Source organism: Rhinatrema bivittatum, chromosome 4 (assembly GCF_901001135.1).
Source record: "Rhinatrema bivittatum chromosome 4, aRhiBiv1.1, whole genome shotgun sequence".
In the NCBI taxonomy this organism is placed as follows: domain Eukaryota; kingdom Metazoa; phylum Chordata; class Amphibia; order Gymnophiona; family Rhinatrematidae; genus Rhinatrema; species Rhinatrema bivittatum.
In genome coordinates this window covers 167,553,521-167,567,654 of record NC_042618.1, presented here as the reverse complement: position 1 = coordinate 167,567,654, position 14,134 = coordinate 167,553,521, and the positions used below count along the sequence as shown (strand labels likewise).

The 14,134-nt window shown below is 47.6% G+C and overlaps 1 protein-coding gene across 2 annotated transcripts in view; it reads right to left on the bottom strand.

The window, feature by feature from the left end:
* Nucleotides 1-14,134, bottom strand: part of ENPP7 (ectonucleotide pyrophosphatase/phosphodiesterase 7) — a 107,652-nt gene that overhangs the window by 51,564 nt on the left and 41,954 nt on the right. For both annotated transcript variants that reach the window (XM_029599171.1, XM_029599174.1), the window contains exon 2: nt 1,545-1,795. In XM_029599171.1, coding sequence (XP_029455031.1) covers nt 1,545-1,795 — 251 coding nt within the window. The remainder of the gene's footprint in view (nt 1-1,544; nt 1,796-14,134) is intronic.

The window sequence follows — 14,134 nt, the reverse complement described above, 5'->3', positions numbered from 1 at the left end:
CCCTCCCTCACTCACAGTCTCAGCAGGGACCACCATCCCTCATCTCAACCCAGGATCCCCTCTCTCTCTCACACTCTCCGCAAGGAACCACCATCCCTCACCTCAACCCAGGATCCTCTCCCTCACTCACAATCTCAGCAGAGACCATCCCCCTTCATACCCCCTCCTCCCAGGATCCTCTCTCTCACTCACACTCTCCACAAGGAACCATCATCCCTCACCTCAATCCAGGATCCTCTCCCTCACTCATGTTCTGAGCAGGTACCATCCCTCCTCACCCCTTCTCCGTGCTCTCCCAGGATCCTCTTCCTCACTCATGCTCTGAGCAGGTACCAACCCTCCTCACCCCCTCTCCGTGCCCCCCCAAGATCCTCTCCCTCACTCATACTCTCAGCTGGTACCATCCCACCTCACATACTTTCCTCCAGGTTGCTCTCCCTTACATGCTCCCTCCTCACTACAACTCCTATGATGCCAGCTATTTGGGTGATTAGATGACAATGTGGCTTCCATTTGTGTCCCTGTGGATACAAATAGACATGCACACATTTCAGATTTGCTCTGATGCAGCTATTTAGCAAAACATTGGCCACACATCGGCTTGTTTTTCATCATTGCCATCTTGCTAGTAATCAGTATGGATATTTTATGGCAACCCTTTAAGTAAAGTGATACTGTCTACAAAATCCTTTTCTAGCACAAATCTATGTTTTTCATTTAAATGTTCAGAAATGTATATAAGGAAGTTTGGGTTTTTTTTGGACCAGTGACTGAGAGCATGGTCACACTTTTTGCTCCCTTCTGAGGACCTTTTTTTTCCCTATTTTTTTTAAATAGGGCGATTAAGATTCTTTTGTATTCATTCTCTCTTTCCCCATGTGTATTTGAATTCGTATCATTTTTAAATTGTGCATAAGTGAAGTTTGGATGCAGTTTGCCTCTCCTCTCCCTGTTTGCTGGGTGCCTGTAGCCTGGCGGAGGCCTTGGAGTTTCACTGTACGGAACTCGTGAGTGGAAAATTCTGTTATTGCAGGAAACAGATCACATATTACAGTTTGTTTCTCTATAGGAAGTGCCTGTAATTTTATTTCATTGTTTTGTCGCAGCAGTTTCCTCCTGCTCCTTTTCAGCATCCGGCCCATTCACAGCCTAGGGATTCCCCCCCCCCTGCTGTTTTATATCTCTCTCAGCATTCCCAGTCTAGTCATTGCAGCGACAGTCCTCGGCTGCTGGATACCCACTAGGCTTATTCCAGACTCTGGCAATCATGCGCCCTGAATCTGACCACTAGGTGTGTTGCCACTAGGCAATGATTGGGACTCCACCCCGGGACTGTGAACACTGTCTCTGCAGCCTCCCTAGTCCCAACCAACCCTGGAAGTAGAAGACCTGAGCCAGGAATCAAACCCAAATCGCTTGCATGTCAGTGAGCAGCACTTCTAGGCTTTTAGCTCATATGGTAATCAGTGTTGGTTGCTAACTTTGTGGTGTTCAGTGCCTTTGAAACCGCTGTGGCCAGAGTCGTGGGCTTGCGTGGCACTCACCTGTCAGCAGTGTGAAGTGACATGGACTGGTTATCGTGATGAAAGCGGGTGAGAGATATCGGGCTTTCACTCCGTCCTTGGCCATGGCATCCAGGTTTGGCATGTCCACATCGATCTCATAGTTCCAACGGAAGCCATCAAAGGAGACAAGGAGCAGTTTTGTGGTGGCACTTCTCTGCTGGAAGGGAGCAGTGGTGACCAGGGGCAGTAGCACGGCCACCAGCAGCAGCACAGCTGGCATCTTCGCAGCTCTTAGAATAAAGGAACAAACATCCCAAGCAAAGCATTATTAACTGAATGATCCAGGAACAAAGTTTACACTCCTATCTAATCCCTTGGGATCTTTACAAGCACCTAATACAGATAGGGACCAGCTAGCCAGCAATTCCCCATCTGATTAATAAATCTGGAGGTTAGTCCAAGTTGGAGACTCTATCTTATCTTTTAATTTAACCACATGATGGTAAGAGAAGAAAAAACAAAACAAAAAGAAGTTTGCAGCCCTCCTAAGGACATTCTTTGGGATAAGTATACTCCCTAGCAGTGCTATAGATTTTCTCCAACAAATGATGATTGCCATCCAAGTAAATCCTGGGTCCCCATCATCAGATCTGAGTTACACAGTAACAGAGTTACAGAGAAAATGATGGCAGATAAGACCAAAATGGCCTATTGCAATCTGCCCAGTTGAGATTTGTCTACTTTGGGTAGATAGACATATAAATATCCATATGGGACCCAACAGTCACTCCTCCTTCCGCCATGTGTCATTTAGGGTTGTAAATGCCCCTCCATGCAGGTTATCTCAGGGCTTAATTACAAGTTATCCAACATTAATTAGACTGAGTGTTACACCCGTCGGTCATAGATGGCTGCGACCGCTGTTGATCAACTCTTGCCTCATTGCACTGCCTCCGCCAGCTATCTCCGGCCTGCCCGCCCCTGTTCCCGGGCCTCCCTGGACAGCGTGGTCACTGCCGACTGCCATCTTGCCCTTGGAGCTCCTTAGGCGCGCGCGCTTCCGGGCCAGTCTTATGCAAGTCATGGTGGGAACCTCAGGTGCTTCCCCCCCCAGATGATGTCATTCTCCATGGATTCTTAAACCGGCTGACCCTGTCTGCCTATGACTTGGCAACAAGTTTCCTCATTGCTGAATCCGCTTCGCTCACTACAGGATCTCCATTCCAGCTCCTGATTCCTCAGCATGAGACGTCCCGGATACCCGCACCTCGATGGCCCCTTCCTCATCTCTGGCTATCCGCTCCTCGGAGGGCCTTGCGCCTAGGACCGCTGCCTATCCCGTTCCCCGGGGCTCCCTCTGGAACCATCACTACTTCCATTGTGAGTACTTCGCTTGCGGACCATTACCGTATTCTCTCTATTGAGGAACCCTCATCGGTGTACCCCGCTCTGCGGACATTACTGTATCATCTCTACTGAGGAAGCCTCATCGGTGTACCCTGCTCTGCGGACCATTGCCGTATCATCTCTACAGAGGAATCCTTTCTCTTGGGTATACCCCACTCCACAGACCCTGTGGCACCTCTGAGTCTGTGTGACTTTCTTGCTATACTCCCCGCTCCATGAGCAGTGCCTCTCTCTCTGTTCTCTCTCTCCAGTACCTGCTGTCCTGCACACCCTGCAGCTGAGACCTCGCCTCCCGACAGTGAGGCTCACAGGGCTCCTCCCAGTGGGCGGTACCATCTCTCACCTTGGCCCAGGGCCCACAAACCCACAAATCCTAACAGATTGCCAAGTCCATGTACCTGGCACAGGTCTCGGCATTCCAGGCCATCCCTGGCCTGGCCCAGCGAATTACAGAACAGCAAAAGATTTTGGAGACTTTGGCTAGTGCCATAAATCAATTGAATAATCGGCTGGACTCCACCCTAATGCCTGCCAAGCCAAACCCAGCTTTACATGCGTCACCATTCCAGCCTACAGTGCCCTTGCCGGCATCTCCTTGTTTCGCAGGTGAACCCTTGTTGTGTAGGGACTTTTTGAACCAGTGCAACATGCACTTTTCTTTACAACCTGCATATTTCCCTGATGTAGTTTCCAAGACAACATACATCCTGTCCCTCCTGGATGGAAAAGCATTAGCCTGGGCATCACCCCTTTGGGAGCAAATGGATCCAATCCTCCACGACCTGCTGGGCTTCCTCGCCCTATTTCGCTCTGTATTCGATGACCCAGGTCGAAAGGCCATCTCTGGGTCTATGCTCTTGCATCTGCAACAAGGTTCCAGATCTCTGACCGATTATGTCATCGAGTTTAGGACTCTCTCATCTGAATTGCACCTAGGCTACCTGCGGGCGATATTTCTCGAAGGTTTGAGCCCGCGTATCAAGGACGAGTTAGCAGCACAAGAACTCCCTGAGGAATTGGATTCTCTTATAGATCTCGCCGATCGCATTGACTGCCGTCTTTGTGAGCGTTCGCACGAGGCTAGAGGATCCAAGAGGATGGCTTCAGGTGCTCCACGTATTCACCCAACCTCTTCCACTCAGACTGCTATTACACACAGCACTGAGGAAGAGGAACCAATGCAAATGGGTCGTAGCCATCTATCCTCAAAGGAAAAGCGTCGTCGTCAAAGATCTGGCCTTTGCATGTATTGTGGTCAAATGGGTCATGCGGTACCCTCCTGTCCACTCTGTCCAGGAAACTCCCAGGCCTAGGTTCTGCCGGAGGGCTTCTCCTAGGCCTGACCTCACCCTCTCCTCCGCTAACTCTGCCTGTCTCAATTAACATGGATGCTCTGGAATTTTACACCCTGGCATTAGTAGACTCCTGGGTCGGTAGAAATTTTATCCTAAGATAACTCGTGGAACACCTTCAAATTCCCACTGTCCATACACCAACGCCATTACTGCTCTCCTCCATTCATAGCGAACCGTTACCAGGTGAAGTTACTTTCTCCACGGTCCCCATCCGACTCCGCACTGGATCTCTGCACACGGAGACTATCTCCTTTCTGGACCTGGACAAGGCTATACACCCTGTGGTCCTCGGACTGCCATGGTTAAAACTTCACACTCCACAATTCAATTGGAGCACTCTACAATTGTCCCAATGGGGCAACTCCTGCTATAAAAAGTGCTTGGAGGTCGTATCTCCGATACCTTGCCTAGTTACTACGATGTCCCTTCTGAGTCTCCCGCCACAGTACTCCTCCTTTGCGGATGTGTTTTCAAAGAAAGCTGCAGACACACTACCTCCTCACCGCTCATTTGATTGCACTATAAACTTATTGCCTAACACTGAGTCTTCCCAAGGAAGGGTCTACCCACTTTCACTAGCAGAGAAAAAGCCATGTCTGAATACATACAAGAAAATTTGGAAAAAGGCTTCATTCGGCCTTCCAAATCTCCCGCTGGAGCAGGATTCTTTTTTGTGTGGAAAAAGGACAGCTCCCTCCGGCCGTGCATAGATTACCATGGCTTAAACGAGATTACTCAGAAGGACCGTTACCCTTTGCCATTAATCTCTGAACGTTTTGACAGGCTCCAAGGGGGCCAAGATATTTACCAAATTGGACCTCAGGGGAGCTTACAATTTGGTCAGGATACGCCAGGGCAACGAATGGAAAACTGCATTTACACTGGCGATGGCCATTTTGAGTACCGGGTAATGCCATTTGGCCTCTGCAACGTGCCAGCAGTATTTCAGAATATGATGAATGAGATCTTCAGAGACATACTCTACAGTTGCATCGTGGTCTACCTCGACGACATCCTTGTATTTTCACAAGACCTCTAGAGTCATCACCAGGACATTGCCAATGTCCTGCAATGCCTAAGGGTCAACCAGTTATACACCAAGCTGGAGAAATGTTCTTTTGACCAGGAGACAGTCCCTTTTCTCGGCTATGTGGTCTCGAGCCAGGGTTTCCAGATGGATCCACAGAAGACGAAAAGTATTCGCGATTGGCCTTAACCAATGGGCCTCAAGGCGCTCCGAAGATTCCTCGGGTTCACAAACTACTACAGATCGTTCATTCATCATTATTCAACACTGACCGCCCCACTCACAGCCATGATGTGTAAGGGAGCCAATCCCTCTCAGTGGGCACCCGAGGCCATGATCGCCTTCCAGGAACTCAAGGAGGTGTTCCTATGTGAACCATGCTTGCATCACCCCGACCCCCGACGATCCTTCATCGTCGAAGTAGATGCTTCGGATGTCGGTGTTGGAGCAGTACGCAGCCAGCATTCAGCCAATCACACCTTGCACCCGTGCTCTTTTTTCTCCCAACGATTCTCCCCGGCTGAGCATAATTATGGAATCAGGGACAAGGAATTACTGGCGATTAAACTGGCCGAGGAGTGGCATCCCTGGCTCGAGGGAGCGCAGCACCAGATCACGGTATATACTGACCACAAGAACCTCAAGTACCTGCACCATGCTCAACGCCTGAATCACAGACAGGCCCACTGGTCTCTCTTTTTTACTCATTCAATTTCCTACTATGATACCGGCCTGGTAATAAGAACGCTCGAGCCGATGCACTCTCTCGTTCTTTCACCACAGAAGATGTTCCGGAAATTCCAAGGCACATCATTGATGCAACTAAACTTCTCCTCTCCACTATACTCACAGTGCCATCTGGGAAGACAGTGGTTCCCGACCACTGCAAAGGAAAATCCTCCGCTGGGCGCATGATTCCTTGCTGGCAGGTCACCCCGGACAAGCTAGAACTCTTTCCACTATCCAGAGATTCTATTGGTGGCCAACCATGAAGAAGGATGCTCAAGCGTATGTGGAATCATGTCCCACTTGCGCTCATCAGAAGTCGCCAATGGGCTGCCCTTGGGGTTTCTTACAACACCTTCCTGCACCTAGTGAGCCGTGGACACACATAGTCACAGATTTCATAGTGGACCTACCTCCTTCCAGTGGCAATAACACCGTTTGGGTTACTGTAGACTGATTTTTGAAGATGGCTCACTTCGTGGTGTTACCAGGTCTTCCTTCAGCCCTGGAATTGGCTAAACTGTTCTTCCGCCATATCTTTCGCCTCCACGGACTCCCGAGACTTATGCTCTCGGATCGAGGTGTTCAGTTCACAGCCAAATTTTGGAGGTCACTATATAAAAAGTTTGATATTGCCTTAGACCTCACATCAGCCTATCACCCGCAGGCCAATGGTCAGACAATGATAACGAACCGAACCCTGAAACAATTTCTTGGGGCGTATGTGAACTCGGCAGAATGACTGGTCTGACTTACTACCCTGGGCCGAGTTCGCCTTAAACTCCCACCAGTCGTATCTACCGGGTCATCACCCTTTCAAATAGTATACGGACGCCAGCCTCTGCCTCCTCTTCTACTACCTCTGTCTGTGTCTTCTCCAGCGGCGCAGCCTTCTGCACTAGAGTTACATCAACTTTGGGAGCACACTAAACAACTTCTACAGCAAGCTGCCCAGAAGAAAAAAAGAAGTTCTATGATGCCCATCATCAAGCAGCTCCTCAGTTTAACCCTGGAGACAAAGTGTGGCTCAGCACTCGCTTTCTTCGCTTAAAACTGCCTTCACCCCGCTTCACTCCCAGATACATTGGGCCTTTTTCTGTACTTCGCCAGCTGGGCCCGGTCACATACAGAGTCCAACAGGATAAACATCCTGCATGAGAGTAAATACAAAATTAAATCTTTATGGGTAGAAATCCCTTGTGTCGGGGAAGACTATAGTGATAGGGGTATACTACCGTCCACCTGGTCAAGATGGTGAGACGGACAGTGAAATGCTAAGAGAAACTAGGGAAGCTAACCAAATTGGTAGTGCAGTAATAATGGGAGACTTCAATTACCCCAATAGTGACTGGGTAAATGTATCATCGGGACACGCTAGAGAGATAACGTTCCTGGATGGAATAAATGATAGTTTTATGGAGCAATTGGTTCAGGAACCAACGAGAGAGGGAGCAATTTTAGATCTAATTCTCAGTGGAGCACAGGACTTGGTGAGAGAGGTAATGGTGGTGGGGCCGCTTGGCAATAGTGATCATAATATGATCAAATTTGATTTAATGACTGGAAAAGGAACAGTGTGCAAATCCAAAGCTCTCGTGCTAAACTTTCAAAAGGGAAACTTTGATAAAATGAGAAAAATTGTTAGAAAAAAACTGAAAGGAGCAGCTACAAAAGTAAAAAATGTCCAAGAGGCATGGTCATTGTTAAAAAATACCATTCTAGAAGCACAGTCTAGATGTATTCCACACATTAAGAAAGGTGGAAAGAAGGCAAAATGATTACCGGCATGGCTAAAAGGGGAGGTGAAAGAAGCTATTGTAGCCAAAAGATCTTCATTCAGAAATTGGAAGAAGGATCCAACAGAAAAAAATAGGACAAAGCATAAACATTGGCAAGTTAAATGTAAGACATTGATAAGACAGGCTAAGAGAGAATTTGAAAAGAAGTTGGCTGTAGAGGCAAAAACTCACAGTAAAAACTTTTTTAAATATATCCGAAGCAGAAAACCTGTGAGGGAGTTAGTTGGACTGTTAGATGATCGAGGGGTTAAAGGGGCACTTAGAGAAGATAAGGCCATCGCTGAAAGATTAAATGATTTCTTTGCTTCGGTGTTTACTGAAGAGGATGTTGGGGAGGTACCCATAATGGAGAAGGTTTTCATGGGTAATGATTCAGATGGACTGAATCAAATCACGGTGAACCTAGAAGATGTGGTAGGCCTGTTTGACAAACTGAAGAGTAGTAAATCACCTGGACCAGATGGTATACACCCCAGAGTTCTGAAGGAACTAAAAAATGAAATTTCAGACCTATTAGTAAAAATTTGTAAACTATCATTAAAATCATCCATTGTACCTGAAGACTGGAGGATAGCAAATGTAACCCCAATATTTAAAAAGGGCTCCAGGGGCAATCCGGGAAACTACAGACCGGTTAGCCTGACTTCAGTGCCAGGAAAAATAGTGGAAAGTGTTCTAAACATCAAAATCACAGAACATATAGAAAGACATGGTTTAATGGAACAAAGTCAGCATGGCTTTACCCAAGGCAAGTCTTGCCTCACAAATCTGCTTCACTTTTTTGAAGGAGTTAATAAACACGTGGATAAAGGTGAACCGCTAGATGTAGTACACTTGGATTTTCAGAAGGCGTTTGACAAAGTTTCTCATGAGAGGCTTCTAGGAAAAGTAAAAAGTCATGGGATAGGTGGCGATGTCCTTTCGTGGATTGCAAACTGGCTAAAAGACAGGAAACAGAGAGTAGGATTAAATGGACAATTTTCTCAGTGGAAGGGAGTGGACAGTGGAGTGCCTCAGGGATCTGTATTGGGACCCTTACTTTTCAATATATTTATAAATGATCTGGAAAGAAATACGATGAGTGAGATAATCAAATTTGCAGATGACACAAAATTGTTCAGAGTAGTTAAATCACAAGCAGATTGTGATAAATTGCAGGAAGACCTTGTGAGACTGGAAAATTGGGCATCCAAATGGCAGAAGAAATTTAATGTGGATAAGTGCAAGGTGATGCATATAGGGAAAAATAACCCATGCTATAATTACACAATGTTGGGTTACATATTAGGAGCTACAACCCAAGAAAGAGATCTAGGCGTCATAGTGGATAACACATTGAAATCATCGGTTCAGTGTGCTGCGGCAGTCAAAAAAGCAAACAGAATGTTGGGAATTATTAGAAAGGGAATGGTGAATAAAACGGAAAATGTCATAATGCCTCTGTATCGCTCCATGGTGAGACCGCACCTTGAATACTATGTATAATTCTGGTCGCCGCATCTCAAAAAAGATATAATTGCGATGGAGAAGGTACAGAGAAGGGCTACCAAAATGATAAGGGGAATGGAACAGCTCCCCTATGAGGAAAGACTAAAGAGGATAGGACTTTTCAGCTTGGAGAAGAGACGGCTGAGGGGGGATATGATAGAGATGTTTAAAATTATGAGAGGTCTAGAACGGGTAGATGTGAATCGGTTATTTACTCTTTCAGATAATAGAAAGACGAGGGGGCACTCCATGAAGTTAGCATGTGGCACATTTAAAACTAATTGGAGAAAATTCTTTTTCACTCAATGCACAATTAAACTCTGGAATTTGTTGCCAGAGAATGTGGTTAGTGCAGTTAGAATAGCTGTGTTTAAAAAAGGATTGGATACGTTCTTGGAGAAGTCCATTACCTGCTATTAAGTTCACTTAGAGAATAGCCACTGCCATTAGCAATGGTAACATGGAATAGACTTAGTGTTTGGGTACTTGCCAGGTTCTTATGGCCTGGATTGGCCACTGTTGGAAACAGGATGCTGGGCTTGATGGACCCTTGGTCTGACCCAGTATGGCATTTTCTTATGTTCTTACCTATATCGCTCAAGATTCATAATGCCTTCCACATCTCACTATTAAAGCCTCTCATCTTGTCTGAATTCTTCAAGAAACCTCCTGAGCCCCAACCTCTGGCATCAGAGGAGGACATTACATATCAAGTACAGGACAACTTGGACATGAGGAAGCATGGGAAGCAATGGGAATATTTGATCTCGTGGGAAGGATTTGACCCAGAAGAAAACAGCTGGGAGCCGGCAGTCATTATCCTTGACAAGGAACTGATCAAGCAGTTCCATGTCTCTCACCCAAGAAAACCCAAACCCCCAGGAAGGGGCCCTAAGAAGGGGGGTACTGTTATGCCCGTCGGTCGCAGACGGCTGAGACCGCTGTTGCTCACCTCTTGTCTCACTGCACTGGCTCCATTGGGAAGACTTGCGGCCTCTGCCAGCTATCGCCAGCCTGCCCGCCCCTGATCCCAGGCCTCCCTGGACGGCGTGGACACTGCCGACTGCCATCTTGCCCTTGGAGCTCCTTAGGCATGCATGCGCGCTTCTGGGCCAGTCTTATGCACGTCATGGCGGGAACCTCAGGGGCGTCCTCCCCCTAATGACGTCATTCTCCATGGACTTAAGCCGGCTGGCCCTGTCTGCCTACAACTTGGCAACGAGTTCCCTCATTGCTGAATCCGCTTCGCTCACTACAGGATCTTCCGTTCCAGCTCCTGCTTCCTCGGCATGAGACGTCCCGGGTACCCGCTCCTCGGGGGCCCTTTCCTTGTCTCTAGCTATCCGCTCCTCGGAGGGCCTTGTGCCTAGGACCGCTGCTTGCCCCGTTCCCTGGGGCTCCCTCTGGAACCATCACTACTTCCATTGTGAGTACTTCGCTTGCAGACCATTACCGTATTCTCTCTACTGAGGAACTCTTATTGGTGTTCCCCACTCCGCGGACCATTATCGTATCATCTCTACTGAGGAAACCTCATCGGTGTACCCCGCTCTGCGGACCACTAACGTATCATCTCTACTGAGGACGCTCACCGGCGTACCCCGCTCTGCGGATCATTGCCGTATCATCTCTACAGAGGAATCCTCTCTCTTGGGTATACCCCACTCCACAGACCCTGTGGCACCTCTGTGTCTGTGTGACTTTCTTGCTACACTCCCTAATCCGTGGGCAGTGCCTCTCTCTGTGCTCTCTCTAGTACCTGCTGTCCTGTACACCCTGCAGCTGAGACCTCGCCTCCCGACGGTGAGGCTCACGGGGCTCCTCCCCATGGGTGGTACCATCTCTCACCTCGGCCCAGGGCCCACAAACCCACAAATTCTAACACTGAGGCCTACCGTATAAAGTACTTTTTCACTTAACACAAAATCAAGTTGTGGAATCTGTTGCCAGAGGATGTGATCAGGGTGACAGGCATAGTGGGGTTTAAAAGAGGCTTGGACAAGTCCTGGAAGAAAAGTCCGTATCACATTATTAGCCAGGTGGATATGGGAAAGCCATCTGTATACCTGGAAGGGACTAGAAAGAAACAGATCTACTTGCTTGGCATCTGCCAGGAACTTCAAATTTGGCTCGCCACTGTGGAAGACAGGTTGCTGCTGTGCTCGATGGACCTTAGTCAGGGCCAAAATGGCAATTCTTATGTTCTTATGAAGAATCCAGAGATTTTTCTGTTAATCAAAGGGGAAAGCCACAATCCAGTCCCAAGAATGCTTCTGTCACCACATTGGTTTCATTTACACAACAATGCAGGTACACGATTCAGGAACCTTTCTTGGCCTGACAGTTTGTACATGCAATGCCAAAATAATACAGAATACAGTGAAGAAAAGAATTACAAAGGGGTGCAAGGTTTAGAGAGGTGGATTAGACCTTACAAATGTGTGTGTAAGGTATGATCAACATTTTTAGAGTAGCACATTGCTCAAACAAAACCTAACTCAGACCTGACAGAGAGAGAGAGAGTCTCTGCAGTAGGCGAATCTTTCCTTGGATTGCCTCTAGGAAGGGTAATTACTGATCTGATAACACGATGACGCTCCTCTATAGTGTGGAAGTGGGCTCCTGGGAGAGCTTCGCTATGTACTGTAATAAAAGTTTGGAAATCTACTTATTGCCTCAGACCTTGTCTGCTTTCCTGTTGTCCCCTTCCCGTGCGGCCTCAGGGGTGTGCAACTGGCGTGGCAGCAAAGGACGCCACCAGGACTAAGACCATCCCTCCGCAATCCCATGACTGCTGCTTGCAGTCCCCATGGAAGTCAACGCTGACCATATGTAAACAGTGACACAAGGAGAACAAGGGAATGAGAAAAGACAGGCAAAGAGGGAAAGAAACATTCACATAGCCTGTGTGCAGCGAAAGAACTGCTTTCAGAGTTTTGAAGCCAATTAAGAGTTATAAATACTGAGGACAGTTTTTCAAATCTACTACTACTACTACTTAACATTTCTATAGCGTTAAATGACATAAGCAGCACTTTACAAACATACAAAAAGTCTTAGAGCTTACAATCTAATAAGACAAATATACAGGACAAGAAACTTGGTTAAAAGAAAAGAAATTTACTCAAGACTAAAAGCAGACAATCAGGCATAGCATTTAAAAGCGGTTTCAAAAAGGTGGGTCTATAGATGGGATTTTAACATGGCAAGAGATGGAGCATGACGCGCCAGTTCAGGAAGGCCATTCCAAGCACATGGTGCAGCCAGGTAGAAAGCACGGAGTCTGGAACTGGCAGTAGAGGAGAAGGGCATGGATAGGAGTGACTTATACGACGAGCAGAGTGCACAAGGAGCAGGTGTAGAGAGAGATAAGAAAGGAGAGGTAGTGAGGTGCTGCAGAGTGAAGTCATTTGTAAGTAAGAAAGAGGAGCTTGAACTGTATGCGGGAGCAGATAGGGAATCAATGCAGTGAATTCAGAAGAAGGGTTATGTAAGCATAATGACTTTGGCGAAAGATAATTTGCGCAGCTGAATTTAGGACAGATTGCAGTGGAGAGAGATGGTTTGCTGGGAGAGCTGTGAGGAGCAGGTTGCAATAGTCTGAGCAGGAGGAGATGAGAGAGTGGATAAGGGTTCTGGTAGTGTGTTCTGAAAGGAAAGGACATATTTTGGAAATGTTATAAAGAAAGAAATGACATGTTTTAGCAGTATTTTAGATGTGAGTAGAGAAGGCAAGAGAGAGGACTCGTAGAGGACTCCCAAGTTTACCAGCTGATGGGACAGCGACAATGACCGTGTTATCCACAGAAACAGAGAAAGGAGGAAGAGGGGAGGTGGGCTATGGGGAAAGATAAGGAGCTCAGGCTTGGCATATTGAGTTTAAGGTGGCGGCGGGACATCCAGGCAGCAATGTCAGACAGGCAGCTGAGATCCGGGATTGGATTTCTGGTGAAATTTCTGGTGTACATAGGTAGATCTGAGAATCATCAGCAGAAAAATGGTATTGAAAGCCATGAGAGGAAATCAGAGCACCAAGGGAATTAGTATATAGTGAGAAGAGAAGAGGGCCCAGGATGGAGCCCTGAGGCACATCATTTGATAGTTGAATGGCAGTAGAGGAAGAACCACCAGAGGAAAGATGAATGGCAGTAGAGGAAGAACCACCAGAGGAAACGCTGAAAGTGCGATGGGAGAGGTAAGAAAAGAACCAAGACAGGGCAGAGTCCCGAAATCCAAGCGAGGACAAAGTATCGAGGAGTAGGTGGTGATCAACAGTGGCTCAGTGTGCCTAGGTAACTAAGTAAATTCCCCATGCTGAAGGCTGCCTTCCCCTTAGCAGGTAAAAGTGTGCATGTGTGGGTAAAAGCCATGTGCAGAAAGGGGTGATCCCGGTGGAAGGACGAGGAAGGGAAAATACAGACAGGATTTCAGTTAGAAATCCCAACATGTGAGCTGGGTCAGTGGCAGCGCTGCGCACGCCATGCGGAAGGTGGCTAGTTTGATCCACTCCCCACGTCAGCTGGGGCCGGGGCTGCTGTTGAGGCTGTGCTCCGAGTTCCAGGAAGGGAGTTGTGGTCATTGCTTAATGCTTAAAGGGTGACACCTGGCAGCTGGACTTAGGGCTCATGATTGCAGAGGTCTAACCCTGCTGCAAGGCCCCTGACCCAGAACCATCACAGCAGTGAGCAGACTAGGAGAGGGGAATATAAAATAGGGGCACAATCTTGGGTTATTTATGAATGAAGGTTCGTGGTGGCAGACCCTGTTGTGACTGAACTGAAGCAGGAGGAAACCCGCCGGGTCCAAATTCCCAGTGCGTTCTTCACT